General features: G+C 36.6%; 3 protein-coding genes across 4 annotated transcripts; 2 read left to right on the forward strand and 1 right to left on the reverse strand.

Annotated features, from left to right (window-relative positions):
- Window positions 1–42: 42 nt before the first annotated feature.
- Window positions 43–9,534, forward strand: LOC110427317 (putative glucuronosyltransferase PGSIP8). 2 transcript variants are annotated; one of them, XM_089785216.1, is made up of 6 exons: window positions 43–404; window positions 4,717–5,030; window positions 7,839–8,097; window positions 8,210–8,411; window positions 8,515–8,662; window positions 8,758–9,534. In XM_089785216.1, the coding sequence occupies exons 1-6, from the start codon at window positions 132–134 to the stop codon at window positions 9,296–9,298; spliced, it is 1,737 nt and encodes a 578-aa protein (XP_089641342.1). In that variant the 5' UTR covers window positions 43–131; the 3' UTR covers window positions 9,299–9,534. The 2 variants fall into 2 exon arrangements, with proteins under 2 accessions (XP_089641342.1, XP_021298486.1); XM_021442811.1 differs by lacking the exon at window positions 43–404 and having other exon boundaries at window positions 4,503–5,030.
- A 2,241-nt stretch (window positions 9,535–11,775) lies between these two features.
- On the forward strand, window positions 11,776–14,543 carry PME5 (Pectin lyase-like superfamily protein). The gene is given in 7 exon segments (XM_021423974.2): window positions 11,776–11,997; window positions 12,000–12,186; window positions 12,384–12,573; window positions 12,884–13,090; window positions 13,534–13,708; window positions 13,711–13,771; window positions 14,299–14,543. Coding segments are annotated over 7 exon segments (1,083 nt in total). The 5' UTR covers window positions 11,776–11,891; the 3' UTR covers window positions 14,456–14,543.
- A 275-nt stretch (window positions 14,544–14,818) lies between these two features.
- On the reverse strand, window positions 14,819–16,074 carry LOC110413222 (peroxisome biogenesis protein 19-2-like). The gene is made up of 2 exons (XM_021423986.1): window positions 15,726–16,074; window positions 14,819–15,167 (listed from the first exon to the last, which is right to left on the reverse strand). Exons 1-2 carry the CDS (start codon window positions 16,037–16,039, stop codon window positions 15,122–15,124), a joined length of 360 nt encoding a protein of 119 aa, XP_021279661.1. The 5' UTR covers window positions 16,040–16,074; the 3' UTR covers window positions 14,819–15,121.
- Window positions 16,075–16,296: the final 222 nt, after the last annotated feature.

Consider the following 16,296-nt stretch of genomic DNA (forward strand, 5'->3'; position numbering starts at 1 on the left):
AATTTTTATATTCAAACTTGACTGATCTGGTATCAAATTCAGCATCCTTTGCTTCGAGAGAGAAAAAAGAAAGTAATCAAAGCCAAAACCCAAAACCTTTGCAAAGTTTTCTCATAGTTATAAGCTGTACTATGGCTTTGCAAATGGTGGTTCTGGCTACCCTTCTATCCCCCTCTCATGGTGTAAGTCCCATTCTAGTTGGTTTGGCGTGCTCCTTTCTATTTAAACTCTCCTTCAATTTCAGCCTTCTTCGTCAAGGTTGTATTGATACCTGTCACGGCATTAGGATTTTAACGTATCGCATGGGTCAAATAGCCTTTGGCATTGAACCAGCTCTTGGCGGCGGCAGCAGCAACCGCAGATGGCAGCAAGCTCTGCAGATAATCTACGAGAGAGTAATCAATGTGAGGTCACCGGCATCTGTTGAGACTAGCTTCCACGCCTTCACTACGCTTTCACTTTGACCAGTTAATAATAGTAGATCGTTAAATTCAGTCTTTCATGTAACGTGGCCACTACATTTGTTTAGGTTCTATAGTTTTTTTATTTCTTCGGAATTTGTGCTTGTAGATGGATAACATGTTGTAAAAAGGAATTTGTTAGATGAGATTCCTCGTTCAATACTTTTGTAAAGAAAAGGAATAAAATTAAGATTCTGTCTTCTTCTTTTTCAATCTGACCTGTTGCTTTACAGGCTAGCATCATTTCCATAATCTGTTCCTTGGAGGTTAAGTGTTACTATCTATTGTTAAAAAAAAAAGTGTTACTATGTAATTACTCATATCTTTTTGCAACAAAGTGTACAAACATATTGTTTGTTGAATATTTTAACTTGAAAAATTTTGAATATAAATATAAATTTTATTTATTTTTTTATTAGACATGAATTTATAATTTTTGGGATTTTTTTACAATAAAGAATATCCTTTAATTAATTTCTTCAATCTTTGCTTCAAGGGTCTTATGACTTAATATTGAACTAGCGAACAAACAATTTGAAAACTCTTCTTCAAAGGTCTTAACTTGAACTTGAATGAACAATTAAAAATTTTATTTCAAATTCGCTTCAAAGGTGTTATAACTTGATCTTTAACAAACAACGATTTGGAAACATTTGATTTGATTTTGAACAAACGATTTAGATATTTCGCTTCAAGGAACTTTGAGTCTTAACTTGATCTCAAATAAATGATTTAGAGAATTCGCTTCAAGGGTCTCATGACTTGATATTAAATGAACAAAAGATTTGAAAAATTGCTTCAAGGGTCTTGATTTGATATTGAATGAACGATTTAGAGACTTTGCTTCAAGAGTCTTAACTTGATCTTGAATGAACAAACAATTTAGAGACTTCACTTCAAGAGTCTTGACTTGATATTAAATGAACAAATAATTTACAGACTTCGCTATACAGATTTTATAACTTGATCTTGAATGAATGAATGATTTGGAAACTTCCCTTTAAGAGTATTGACTTAATTTTGAATGAATGATTTAGAGACTTCGCTTCAAGGGTCTTGACTTGATCTTGAATGAATGAACAATTTGAAAATTTCATTTTAAGAGTTTTTACTTGATCTTGAATGAACGATTTGAATACTTCGCTTCAAGTTTGCTTCGAGAGTCTTGACTTGATTTTAAACAAATGATTGAGAGTCTTTGATTCAAGTTCACTTGAAGGGTCTTATAACTTGATTTAAAACAAACAACAATTTGAAAACTTGTCTTGACTTGATTTTTAACGAATAAACTTGATATTGAACAAATGATTTAGAGATTTCGTCTCAAAATTTTTTAAAGATACTGACTTAATCTTAAATAAACGATTTGGAGACTTCACTTTAAAGGTTTTGACGTCATTTGGAGACTTTTCTTTAAATTTATATGATGACTCATGATTTATCTTTAAACTTTTTTTCTAATTTATTAATTTTGGACATGTAACATCTTGTAATTGGATAATAATTATTGTCATTCTTCACAAAGTTTTACAGGAAACACGTTTGGAATCCACAAACAGTAAAAGTGGCAAAGAGCTAAAAGACAATTTGAGTGCGGTTTCATTATTCGTTTATTATTTCTAACAAGAGGTTTTTCTTGAGTCATCATTCCGGGAAACAAAAACTCGTGCATGAGATAATACCAAGATAAAAGCAAAAGCAATAAATTAAATTCTGTGGTCAGAACATCGAGGAACTTTACAAGTAGCAAAATATCAAGATGACGTCTCTTTTCTCTTGTGGTGCCAAGCTAACAAAAAAATAAATAAATAAAAAGGATGCCCCGCATGTGCCCATCTCACTTTCTCCCCCCTCTCCGTGTCAAGCTCCAAGAGAGCGGTAAACTAAAAATGAAGAGGATTATAGAAGCCCAAAAACACAAACGCACACAGAACAGAAGGCACACTCACTACAAAAAGAGGTGGGCTGATCCATGAATCTCAGCCCATAAGAGGAGAGGGGGTTCACATTATTTCAGCCCAGAAAAAAAAGGAGCATACAATTCTAGCCCAACAGAAACGAAAAGGACGGCATTCGTATTTTGCCCTTGGGCCTACTTAAAGATGCATATAGCGCAAACCACAAGCAAACAGGCCTTATTAGTTGGACCTGTTTCATCCGCATTAGGCTCTAAGCATTTTTAACCCAACTGCAATAAGCTCGGGCCACCTGCCTAAATGGAGCTGTGTATAAAATAATGATTTTATTTATATTTGACGGTAAATGAGTTAAGAAGGACAAATTAGCAAAAGAAAAGACACGGTAAGTACCGGGTTCCTTCCTTTGATGGCAAAGGTTGGTGAGAAACCATTATCAGTTTGATCAGAACTTTCACACTTTGTTCCTCTATATACAATCCCACTAACGGTCATATACGCTTGGTTGGTTCACGAATTTAAATGCCGGGGATATGACCACTTAGAGGAATATATAATTCCAAGCTAATATGTCTCATAGCACCTTCTTATTTGAGGAAACAGTTTAAATTAATATTCAACTAGACAATTATCTTAAGTTTTTTTTCTGATCCACTTGGAGTAGTGACAATGCTCTCGAAAAGATAACACTGTAATATTTTATAAAAATACACTAATTTACAAAAATAAACAAAAGTGATGCGGGAGAGATTGTTTTTAATATTATTCTAATCTAGCTAGGTAAGAGGCAATCAGATTTTGCATGGTACAAGCAACCCAATGGGACAATCCTCGAAAGCATGCGATATTCATCAATTTCTTGAGTAAGACAGAGAAGGAAAGCCATCTTTATTCCCTTTTAATTAATTTTTTAAGGAAAACTTGGGTATTTTATAATCAAAGTGATTTGTTATTCAATAAACTTGGTATTTGATACATTTGACTTATAAGTTATTTTTTGCCAATCACTTGACAAAGTAAATAAAAGGAAAAAGACATTGGCTTGAAGTTGAACTGGCTCTTCGGCTCGTAGAGATGGACACACGACTGCTTTGATCTAAAAAATTTGACTGTATCTTTTTTTCTCTTCTTGTATGATTGGGTCCAATTTGAGAGGAACTATAAAAAACCTTTTGGGTGTACCATAGTACTTGGGGTGTGAGAGGATAAGGGAATCAACCAAAAATTTGGTCACAAACAAGAAGCTATCGAATTCTTTATTGTTAGAAAAGAAGGCAAAGAAAAGTAAAAGTCCCAAAAGCAGAAAGAAGAGTCCATGTAGGCCCTTTATTATGAGATAAAAGAAATGGTTGCGACCGAGTCACTGGTGAGTCGGAGTACAAGATTGCTTAACGCGTCTCGTACGATTCAAATAAGTTTACGCAGTCAAGGAAGGAGGCCCCCTCACATAAGAACAAAAAGGCCTATCGCGACCTTATTGCGTTTTGTTTTTTTTTTCTCGGCACCGCATCGACCAGGACAATCGCGTAATTCTGGTCTCCATCTCTTGACTTTTCACGTTGTGCCATCCCTCATCCCACCACGTGTCGCATTTCATTCTTGTTTCTAATTTTCGTTTGTGCAAACAAAGGAAACATAAATAAATTAAATAAAATAAAACCTCCGAAACGAATCTCCATTCTCCGTCGATCATTAAAGTGGCGACGATCAATCTGGCTAAATATTTACAAAATTAAAAATTAAAAATTAAAATATTGAACCGACCAAAAAGTCAACAAATCCAGTACATTTTAAAGCCATTTTAATCATTTTTTATAAGGCTTAGGTGAAATTTTTTTTTTCCCTGAGAATCTTTTGATTTGTTCCATTCAATTATGCTTCGTCTTTGTAATTACTCAAAAATATTACATTCTTAAATAGTTTGATATATTACTACGTGTCGTAGTGTAACGAATCATGGCTTTCTCAACGAGTGGCTGTTGAAACGTTGAGGACGACTTACTCCTAAGTACCACCGTAAAATTATATATATTATATTTATACTATAAAGGACCTGATGGGAAACGAAAATTTCCAAAATGCCCACTTGCACTTCATTAAAATTCCTTTATAGAGCTTTCCCTCTCTGCTTCCTGGCTACTTGCTTTTATTCACCCTCTTTATATATGCTTTCCAAAGCTTGAAGAGTTGCCATACAACGGAAAAAAAAAATCAAACAAAATAATTTTTCTGAAGTTCCTTATATTAAATGCTGATTATTTTCCATTTCTAAAGGCAGTTCTTGATTATCCTTCTTGGGGTTTCCTTTTTTTTTTTCTTAAGCTACTGTAAACTCAGAGAAGAAGAAGAAAGAGAAAGAGAAAGAGAAACGAATGGGTTGGAGCGGGGAGAGACGAAAAGTGGTTGTTACATTTTTGAGAGTTTTGCTAGTGCTCCTGGCGGTGGTGCAAACGACGGCGTTTCATGGGGTAAAGCTGAAGAAGCAGGAGCACCGGAACGCTTATGCGACGATGATGTACATGGGGACGCCGAGAGACTACGAGTTCTACGTGGCGACACGCGTCTTGATCAGATCGCTTGTTAAGCTCCAGGTGGACGCTGATCTCGTCGTCATTGCCTCCCTCGACGTTCCCCTCCGTTGGGTTCGTGCCCTGTAAGTCTCCAATAACATCGCTTTTCATTTCTCCTTTTTCATTTTTCCCCTTTTTTTTCTCTCTCTTTAAATGCAATTTCAATATTTTGCAATAAAATAGTGAAAGAGATACAAAAGTCTAGTGGGGAGAACAGCGAAGCCATAGTGGGTCTCTCAGGAGCCCGGACCACTCTGGGTATTCACCTTATCCTTTGGGAGATTGCTTAGAATTTGAATGAGAATAAGCTTTATTATTCCTTTTATTTCATATATTTATAAATGATTAAATACACTTTTTGAAAAAGGTATACCAACTATTCCTAGTTGCAAGCTTTAAACAGTAACAATACGTATAAGCTTTTAAATAGTAGCTAAACACGGGTGAGTTCAGATGTTAGATGGACAATGGGGATTGGATAGCGAAGCACGAGAAATGAAGTCACGAAGAGAGCCCTGTTTTCGATGAACCTTTGTTCTTGTGAGTAGTAACGGTAATTTATTTGTTCATTAAAAAAAATTAATTCAGACAACTGAGAAAAAAAAACGGTTGTCTTTGGCTTATTGGTAAGAAAATTTTGTAATGAATTTTACCCAGAAAACCAGTGTCTTAAAAGTGATGGTGACAGTTTGTTATTATTTGCCCTGGTCTTATTAAAAGAAAAATAACAAATGAAAATGGTGGGTTCAGTTCAAATGATGGAAAGAAATAAAATCTAATTTTTCTCGTCTTTACTTGCCTTTTCAACTTATCTTTCACGCAACGTCGAAACTCAAAAAAGCCAAATTTTTGAAAGTGGGGATGAATTTCTGATTTCTTTTCTGTACCTTATTCGCTTTTCAAACATACTTGCAAATATTTTCTCTCCTCTTTTCCCAAAACGTAAAAGAAAGATATTTGTCCGGAGAATAGGAAGTAAATTGATCAGATTCGGAGGTGTTTTGCTTCAAGAGGTGCAATGGGTATTTAAGATGTTTCTTGCTAACAACTAGCATGGCCGCCCTAATGCCCATGGTTTACTCCTTCACGAGTCATATTTCATGGTTCTGTTTGCCTGGCCTGCATAGTAACATTTGAAATTAAGAATTTTAAATTTTCAATCACATTAGCTAGAATCGTGCCATAACGTTTTAGTTTCCCGGTCAAAGGAAAGGGACAATCAAGCTGTACGATTTGCTATTCTAAATTTTCGAAGGGTTTAGGTATCTTTGAGGAAACCGGGTGGATCTAAAGTTGGTTGTCCTCATGCACGGTCTCTTCCCACCAACCGGTCAAGTCAACTTTTAATTTGCTGCTTAAATTGTGATGAAGTTGACGTAACTTGCTCAACTGGACGTCTAGTCTCGGATAGAAACGCTATTGGACAGTAAAGGTCGTCCTTGTGACTCAACCAGGGTAGGTTCGAAGGGTCAGCCACAAGTGAGAATTAGGATTCGGGGGTAGGGGCAAAACTTAATTGTGACATTTTTTTATTTTATTTTTTATATTTGTTTGTTATCCATCCTGCTTTTCTTTCTGATAATTGAGAAAGAAATGAACAGTGTGCGTTTGTTTTTAACTTCACATAAGAGAGAGGGAACTGATAAGAACAGAGCTCAGCTTCCCCAGATAAGACACCGCCCATTATAATTTAATTAGAGGGCGGGAACATCTGGTCCTAAGTTTATTTCGGGTGATTCAACTGGTACATGTGGTTATCCAAATTCAAGTAATTAGTCACCACATGTCCCCACTCTCACTTTCAACAAGCACAAGAAATGGTATTAGATATTGCATTGGTCAAGGAAAAGCATGTGAGAGCAGCTCGTTTGGTGCACAACCCCTTTGACAATGGCAATTGTTTTTAGATTATGGGTTCCCCTTTACTTTGATCCTTTCAAAAGTGACGTTTCAAGACTATGTTGCACCGCCTAATGGCCTGCTGCTAAAAGGAAAATGTAGCCGCTAGTTTATGTCAGCAAAAGCAATACATTATCCTTGTTTAGAATATTAGATGATTGAAAAAATAGCTAGTCAAAAACCAAAAGAATTCAAGTGTCTTTATATTTTAATTTTAATGTGTATATATGTCAAGTGATCAATTGATCTTTCTTGGTGAATCATCATTCCTTTCTTTTTGGCCCTTTCATAGTCAATCAGTTTGCTTTGCATGTATCTGGGGATACCAGCAACATATTTTATAACTTATCTTTGGGATAAAAAAAATATGATACACGTCCAGATGTAACTACCTAGATAAATTGTTTAATGGGATCTTCGCTTATTTCCATGTGGTACCTGTCCAGATGCAAATAGATAGATCAAATTCTTTAATGAAGCTTTAGCATATATCTGCATAGTCCCAGTTGTGTGGTTTCTAAGCTGCAAGGTCAAATCCCAGGGTGTGACACATGGTCCAAATTAACCAGGGGAGTTCTCAATCATTCCTTATATGCCTTCATTTTCTGATTGGAGGCTTGTCTTATTGACATGACTTCATCATTGTTTTGTTTCTAGAGTATTTACATTGAAAAAGAAGAAGAAGAAGAAGAAAAACAGTGTTCCTTAATACAATGAACAATGCATTTCCTGTGTCATCTAAATGCTATAACTTGACAGGCAAATGTAAGTGTAAAACATTGGTTGTTTTAAGTGTTAGTTTTCTAAATTATACTAGTTTGATATGGTGACATTGGACTTAATTAGGGAACTATTTTGTGTGTGTGTGTGGATATGTGTGATAACTATCAATTACATTATACATTAAAAAACCTTCACGCAGTTTAGTTGATAACCAAAATAAAGGATATAGGGATGAAATAGAAGTGACCGGCTCTGTTTTTGTGGTGTAGGGAACAGGAAGATGGAGCAAAGGTGATGAGGGTGGAGAACATTAATAACCCTTACAAGAATCAGAAAAATTTTGACAAGAGATTCAAGTTAACACTGAACAAACTATATGCCTGGAAGCTGGTGGATTATGAAAGAGTGGTCATGCTAGATGCTGACAATCTCTTCCTCCAGAAAACTGATGAATTGTTCCAGTGTGGGCAGTTTTGTGCAGCCTTTATCAACCCCTGCATCTTTCATACTGGCCTCTTTGTGTTGCAGGTAACAATTTTCTTATAGATATGATTCATTTCAAGTATATTCATAAAGCAGCGCCTTAATAGTAGTTATACAACCTTGGTTAATTGGTTCCTAAATTTTTTTTTATCTGCAGCCATCATTAGAGGTGTTCAAAGACATGATTCATCAGCTGGAAACTGGTAAAGAAAACCCTGATGGTGCAGACCAGGGTTTTATTGGTGTCTACTTCCCGGACTTGCTCGACCAGCCAATGTTCCATCCACCCCTAAATGGAACGAAACTAGATGGGCAATACAGACTTCCTTTGGGTTATCAAATGGATGCTTCTTATTACTGTGAGTAAAACAGTGATGATCTTAATCTATAATGATTCCATGCTTTGATCTTGAGCCACAAATCTAACCTCAATTACCTTTGATTTTTTCTGCTGGTCCCCAGATCTTAGACTTTGCTGGAGGGTACCATGTGGACCTAACAGTGTGATCACTTTCCCTGGTGCACTATGGTTGAAGCCATGGTATTGGTGGTCTTGGCCTGTCCTGCCTTTAGGCATTCAATGGCATGAAAATCGTCGTCAAACTTTAGGGTAAGATAAGAAAATAAAAAAAGTACAAGCACTGACAGAGATACAAAAATCTAGCGACTTTGAATAATTACTGTGAGTTTCGATTTCTTGTGCAGGTATGCAGCTGAGATGCCCATTATAATAATCCAATCGGTTGTTTTTCTTGGAATCATCGTGATGACACGTCTAGCACGCCCCAGCATCTCCAAACTATGCTACCGGCCCTCAGACAAAGGCACAACTTTGATCCGAACTGGCCTAAAGATTATAGCAATCTGGTCCATCCTTGCAGCCTATATAGTTCCGTTCGCCATTATTCCTCGTACGATTCATCCATTAGTAGGCTGGACATTGTATTTCCTTGGTTCGATTGCGCTTTCCTCGATAGCAATTAATTCTTTCATGCTGCCAGTCATCCCGGTTTTCGCGCCTTTGCTTGGGATTTTTGGGTCTCTTTTGGTCATGGCATGTCCTTGGTACCCCAACGGAGTTATAAGAGCTTTAGCCGTTTTCGGCTATGCATTTTGTTATGCTCCCATTGCTTGGGGTTCAGTGGTTAGGGTCGTGTCACGTCTTCAGGTCTCACTAGAAAGAGAACAGTTTTTCCCAAGATTGGGTGAATCTTCACCACCTTCCGGCTGCAACAAGTTGTATTGAGACTTACACAAGGCATACAGCAAGGAGACAAGGACGATCGACAGATTTCTTTTTTTCTGAAAAAAGAATAGCATTTGACAGAATTGGAAGACTTTTGAGGGGATTGGCAGGTTCAGTCTACGTTGTACATTTAAAAAACAGATGATACATATTTGTGATTATAGGCTTTTCAATATTTATTTCCCGGGATATTATCCCCTTGAAAGGGTTATTATAGGAAAAGCTTGATTCTTGTTTCCTTTTTTTGTCAATACAATATTTCGTCGTTTAATTCATTTCTTTGCCAAATTGTGACTGTACAATTCTAAGACTTGAGGTTGTACACTTTAATCCAAGCCTAACTCCAAAATGATACCTATTTCACTTTTCAAACTTAAGAATTTATATTGGGCAGGGCTTCGAGACTCGGTAGCAACCACTCAAGCTCGTGAGCAGCCCTTTTGGATCCAGCATTACTTAACATCTTTTCTTTTTTCCAACTGGGTTTGTCCAACTTTGTCCAAAAAGTAAATCTGCCGGTTACTGGACCTGTTCTTTTCACTGGTTTGACCCACAAAAGCCCACTTTATCCATAAAAACTCTAATTGATGTAGCTGGGCACATACACATTCCCGCATTGTGTGTCACGGATTTTAAATTAAATTAATGAGATAAGACGTGTATAAAATTTATAAATAAAAAATTTTATTTATTTAATAAATATAATTTTTAAATTTAAAATATGAGTTCGTGATTAGTGATGTTAAAAATTTATCTAACTCTTTAAAATGAGTTTTTCTTCTTTACAAATAAAAAAAGTCAATATAACGATATCAGTCAAAAAAAAATAAGACTTTGAGTTTATAAATAAGACTTCCCTCCGCTTGATAAACATAATTTTTGAGTTAAAAATATTAACGGTTCATCATCATAAAGTAATTGTTAGCTGGACGAGCATGATCAATGCGAGACCAAAAATTCAAGTAGCGTGCAAAAACACTGGATTATCCCACGTTATCCACAAAGCCAATTGGCATGGCCATGATTTGAGGGAAACCCTGTCGGGACCTGGCAATGTAACCTCACAAATCGTGATCAGAACGTTAAAAAGGTTGTAGTATCTTTTGAGTGGGTCCCGAAGCTATAATCAAGCCAATCATCACCATCATAATCAATGACTTTTGGTGTTGCAATTTTTTAGTGGTAATTCCGTCACAAAAATTGAAGGGCAAAAAAAATCCCTATGTACGAGGGCTTGGGCATATTTGTCTCTAGTCCTAATATCAGTAAAAGAGTTTGTAGTCCCAACGTTCAAAAAAACAAGTGGGCCACATAAGGGACCAGTTAAAAAGAAAATGGTTTTTTTTTAAGCTAAAAATAGTAAACTAGAAAAGATAAATAACCATTGAGCCATGCCTGGACCATCATTCCTCATGCACGCCAACACCACCGGAGGATGGACAAAAGGTGACCGTTTCCTGTTAATTAGTTTGTAGATTAAGCGTAATGCTTCATTATGGTTGGATTAAGATTGGACAAAATTATGCTTTGCGGGGTGCTTTCATTTTTCCTCCATGTGTTGGTTTAGGTTATTTAGTTATGGTTGTACTCAAAACGTGTAAAAGAAAAGGAAGGAAGGAAAATGATTTTTCTTAACTGCTCGTGCATGATCTTATTTTACCCTTTCTCTTTCCTATTTCACCTGTTTAATTTAATCAGTTGTGATTGATTGGAAGAGGTGAATTTATATTCATGGAAATGTTGCTTTGCTTGCCACCCCAAGAACTTGCAATGTATTGGCTTCTTGTTCTTCTTTTCCGTTTCCATTTGTTCATGGAGGAGTTGATCGTTTTTATTGTCTCTAGCTAGCATTGTTCCATATATGGTAGTATATTTATCTTCATGGACATTTCTACTAATAAATTTTAAGTACCATACCATTGCATTTCCATTGTCAGAATCAAATCGATGATTCAATATTCTTAAGAATTATAATACTTAACAATCTTAGCTGCAAAGGGACTTTCCTATTAGCACATATTGCTGATCCTTACAAAGAACGCAACTAAAAAACAGTAAAAGCTGCAGATTCAAAATTTCGGACGAATCAATGAACAGCCGAAAACACCAAATCTATGGTAAGAATCCAAGTCGAACATGACAAAATTAAAAACAGAAACATATACTAAGATTTATATTCGTTGGTACGTATCCAACCGGATAGAAAGCAAAGCCAACGAAATACCGCCCCCACATTGAGACTTGCGTATAATGCAGCCAAGGGCTACCATAAAAGCCTACAACAGTAACCAAAGCTAGCTACAAATGCAATCACCCTCCTTGCGAGGGAACAAAAAATGACCGTTGCAAACACCCAAAATTTTATTCCCTAAACAGAAAATTATAAATAATTAAATAAAAGGAGAGATTCTTCAACTAAATTAATTCAGATGGTTAATTATATGTCTCTCTTTCTCTTTCTTGCATTATATATATAAGATCCTGGGAGCAAATTATCAACCCCAGAAAGTATAATCCCGCATTGAAACATTCTTTGCATTTCTTTATCTCTCTCTTATCATTTCTATTCTTCTGACCGCTTAATGCTATTTTAATGGAGTCTTTCAGTTCATTCTTATTCTTCTACTTCTGTTTTTTCTTCGTTTCTGCTTCTTTCTTCTGTCCTGCGCCGCCATTGTCACTAGCAACAATCTCAGTCGTCATGCAACTGTTTCTACGACTAACTCAACGAGGCACCACCATAAGTGGATTGGACCCATCGGTCACCGGCTGATTACGGTCGACGTTAACGGTTCAGGTCATTTCCGGTCAGTCCAAGATGCCGTGGATGCAGTCTCAGAGAATAATAGAAAGAATGTTCTAATTCAAATCAGCCCTGGATATTACATGTAATACTTATTTCTCTGAGTTTCTTGAGCCTTCTTAATTAAGAAAAAAGCATCAATATATGTTCAAACACGAAGGAAAAACATTCTTAAAAAGTGCTAAACAATGTCTTCACTTTGGAGATGCTGTCTAGGCATAAATTTATCTTCTTGTGTATATGTTCTGAATGAGACATTGATATGGTGTGGTGGCGGTGCAGAGAGAAGGTGGTGGTGCCGGCGACAAAGCCATACATCACGTTTCAGGGCGCAGGGAGAGACGTGACCTTCATCGAGTGGCATGATCGAGCGTGTGATCGTGGGGCAAACGGCCAACAGTTGCGTACTTATCAAACTGCTTCTGTCACTGTATATGCTAATTATTTCTCTGCTAGAAATATCAGCTTCAAGGTAAATATAAGAACCCTTAGAGCTAGAAGGTTTTCAAACAAATTTTCTTGCAAATTTCCCAGCACATTGAGACTGAAAGGACAAAGTGCTAGTTGCAGAGAACTGATCGACGAGTGGTCTAAAAACATTAAATGCTGCATGTAATATTTCTCTTGAATTAATGCTGCATGTGACTTTTTTTTGGCGGTAATATATATAGTTGTATTTATTGATTTTTGGTTTTGGGTGCCAACCATCATTCATTTTTGTGTTCAAAATGGCTTTTATACTAACCATTTTAATCATGAAAATAATTATATTAATTACGCAGAATACAGCACCGGCACCCATGCCAGGAATGCAAGGATGGCAAGCTGTGGCGTTTCGCATATCGGGCGACAAGGCCTATTTCTCTGGCTGTGGATTCTATGGTGCACAAGACACTCTTTGTGATGATGCTGGTCGCCATTACTTCAAGGAATGTTACATAGAGGGCTCAATTGACTTCATCTTTGGAAATGGCCGGTCCATGTACAAAGTAAGAACAATTTTTTTTTATTTGAAAATAGAACGGGTTTTCTTTTTTTAAAAATATTATCCTGTCTAGTGTCCACTATATCCTCTACAAAACAAATACGACGGGTTGCCCGTGACTTGGGATATAGAATTTGAAATGGAAATGAACAATATACAACAGAGATAAGGAAAAAGGAAAAGGACGTTGCATTATTCTATAGTAAAATCTGACTCCCTTGTCCATAAAGTTGAAAAAAGGAAGGGAGCTTTCTCTTATCAACAGACATTTTTGTCTGTCAGAAAGCAGTGGAACCCAACTTCCCGAAAGAGAGCTGAGAAATAAGAAAACAATCATGAAAGAATATAACCTTTATTCCCCCGGCTACGTTAATTAGAGCCAGCAAAACTTGGGTTATTTTGGTACAGTGTATGTATTTTGACTCACGGTTTGGTTGGTTGGTTCAGGATTGTGAACTGCACTCAATAGCCACAAGATTCGGATCCATTGCGGCCCACGACAGAAGCTTACCGGATGAGAAGACGGGCTTTGCTTTTGTGAGATGCAAGGTGACAGGTACTGGCCCTCTTTATGTGGGTCGAGCCATGGGGCAATACTCGAGGATTGTCTATGCGTTCACTTACTCGACGATCTGGTCGCTCACGGTGGCTGGGACGACTGGGACCATGTCAGCAACAAAAATAAGTAAGTTCCCTCCCCCTTGCCTACTTATACTTCAAACTACTTTTTACCCTTCTTTTTTTACACATGTTAATCTTAAGAAGTCAAATATGAATAGTTGCTCCAATCATATATTCGATCTCAATTATTCATGTACTTTATACGTACATGTGATGTATCGATATTTAAAGGTAAATAATAGTCTGATTCCATTTGGATCTTAATCATTTGTGGAACTCATTTTTCATAGTCAAAAGTTAGACAATCGGTGAGGTGATGATGACAATGATCAACATGTTCAGAATCAAGATAGCTTTCTTTTTCTCATTTTTCTGTTAGTAGGACCCAAATGACAAAGGCAAGCTCGGGAATCTCAGTCTCAATTAGTCAATAGTCTTGAGTGGATGATCTTATTTCATTCAACAGTCAATAAAAACATAAAGATGGAAGAAATTGAAGCTACCAAGACGTAAAAGAGAAATGATTGAATTTGGGTATTAATTAATTGAGTCAAATGGGCAACAATGCCCTTTTTTTGTTTCCCTTCGCAGGACTGTGTTCTTTGGGGTTTACCAATGCTGGGGTCCAGGAGCTGCAGCCGTTCGTGGAGTATCATGGGCAAGGGAACTAGATTTCGATGCGGCCCATCCATTTCTGGTCAAAAGTTTTGTCAATGGGAGACACTGGATTGCGCCGTGGGACGCTTAGGCTTAGCCGGAGAGCCCGAGACAACATTCCTCTATTGCTTTTCTTTTGCAAAATTCTTTCATTCAATTCAATGTTAAATTTTTAATAAGCATCAACTTGCACACGGTAATGCCACAATGTTCTTTCATTCAATTGATTCTTTAAGCTTTGATACATTCATTCTGAGCAGTTCTTAATTATCCCAAAAATAATACTGAGAAAATTCATTTGATTCCGGGCATTTGGTTCCTTTTAAAATTTATAGTTTTCATTATGTAAAGGAGAGAATATGGGTTTCTGTCATTCAACAAAAGCAGCGGTGATGGTTTTATGAGCTGTTAGGTATAAAGTAAGAGAAAAAGAAAGGGGACGAGGAACAGAACATTACTCAAAGGATGATTGTATTTATATATGCGGTGCTTTTGAGGTAACCCTTTGAATGTAAACCAATATTTTGCAAAGAATCACCCAGCAAGTCGCACACCAAACCTTGGTCATAACTCATAAACCCTTTCCCCATAATCATAAACAAGCTTAATATGAAAACTACGCTCAAAACATTGAGCACGTAATTTCTTGAAGGATCAAATGACTTAAAAGTTCAAGGAAGCTACTTTATTTTCCAGCAATGTATTAAAAGAATATCTATTGAATAGAAGGAAACCAAGTCTGCAACAGGATATTGCCTCACATTATACAACAGTTTTGCGGTGACTCTTGCATCTCTGGGGATCTGCAAGAGTAGAAGTGCTTGTTAGCTAATAATTAAAGGAAAATGCCTCTTATGTCAAAACAACAGTAAAAAAATTTCATCCAAAGTGTGAAATGGTAACTACAATCTCTTCATAAGCACATGATGAGTTATATCTTTGGAGCAGTGAAAATCATCAAGTATCTGCCGTAGTTTGGGCAGCAAAATCAAGGACTGACAGCCTTTGGGCTAGGACACTCAACCTAAAACCTATAGCAGGCCATCCAGCCCAGTAATATATGACCTGAGGCCCATAGGGCCACCACCCTCATCCCATATTCAGCAGATCGTAAACAACGATTTCCAACAACTATTGATCCAAACAATTGGTTCATGATTTGAATTACTTTATGGTGATCCTTCAGAAACCACTTTCCCAGTACATTTTATCCTGCCAAACGACCTCTCACCAAAAATTAACACTAGTAGGAGGAGACGGTAATTTTAATAGATAAGGACATGCAGGCTAGTAGCTTGGACAAAAACTTATATTACAAATGAATAATTGATTAAGATTGCTTCAAAAGAAAGAGCACTTACAGCTGGCCAAGATTAGAAAAATCAAATTCAGGAGCAAGCTCTTGCACAATATCATTTGGTGGCTGACCACATTCTTGCATTTTTTGCATGAGGTCAACAATCCTTGTGAAGTTATTAGGCTCATTTTCATAGACTCCATTAAGCTCCTTTATCAGTTCATGTTGGTGAGAGTAACGTTCATATTCTTCTTTGCTCAAACTGGCTTTATGCTCTTCTAACCACTGTGGGTATCTTTCTCCAATTTCCTTCATGGGTTCATAAAGAATCTCCTTAGACAAAAGTTGTTGCATCATAGTCTCCACAATGGATTCCATGTCCTGTTCAAAATCAAGGAATAATTAAGTATTCATTCCCTACCATGTGCTACTAATGAAACCTTAAACTAAAGGATCTGTCTGGTTGATGCTTTTGCCTTCTACCTTTTTTTCAAAAAATGAAAAATGAATAGAAAACCAAAAACAAATAGTAAAAAGAAAAAATATCAACCAAATGGAGCCTAAATAAATTGAAAACAATTGGTGGGACAATGACTAGAATATTAGAAGATAAGATATATGTATTAATAAATGCA

This window comes from Theobroma umbraticum, unplaced genomic scaffold, assembly GCF_002168275.2.
Source record: "Theobroma umbraticum cultivar Fairchild unplaced genomic scaffold, ASM216827v3 scaffold_30.0, whole genome shotgun sequence".
Taxonomy (NCBI): Eukaryota; Viridiplantae; Streptophyta; class Magnoliopsida; order Malvales; family Malvaceae; genus Theobroma; species Theobroma umbraticum.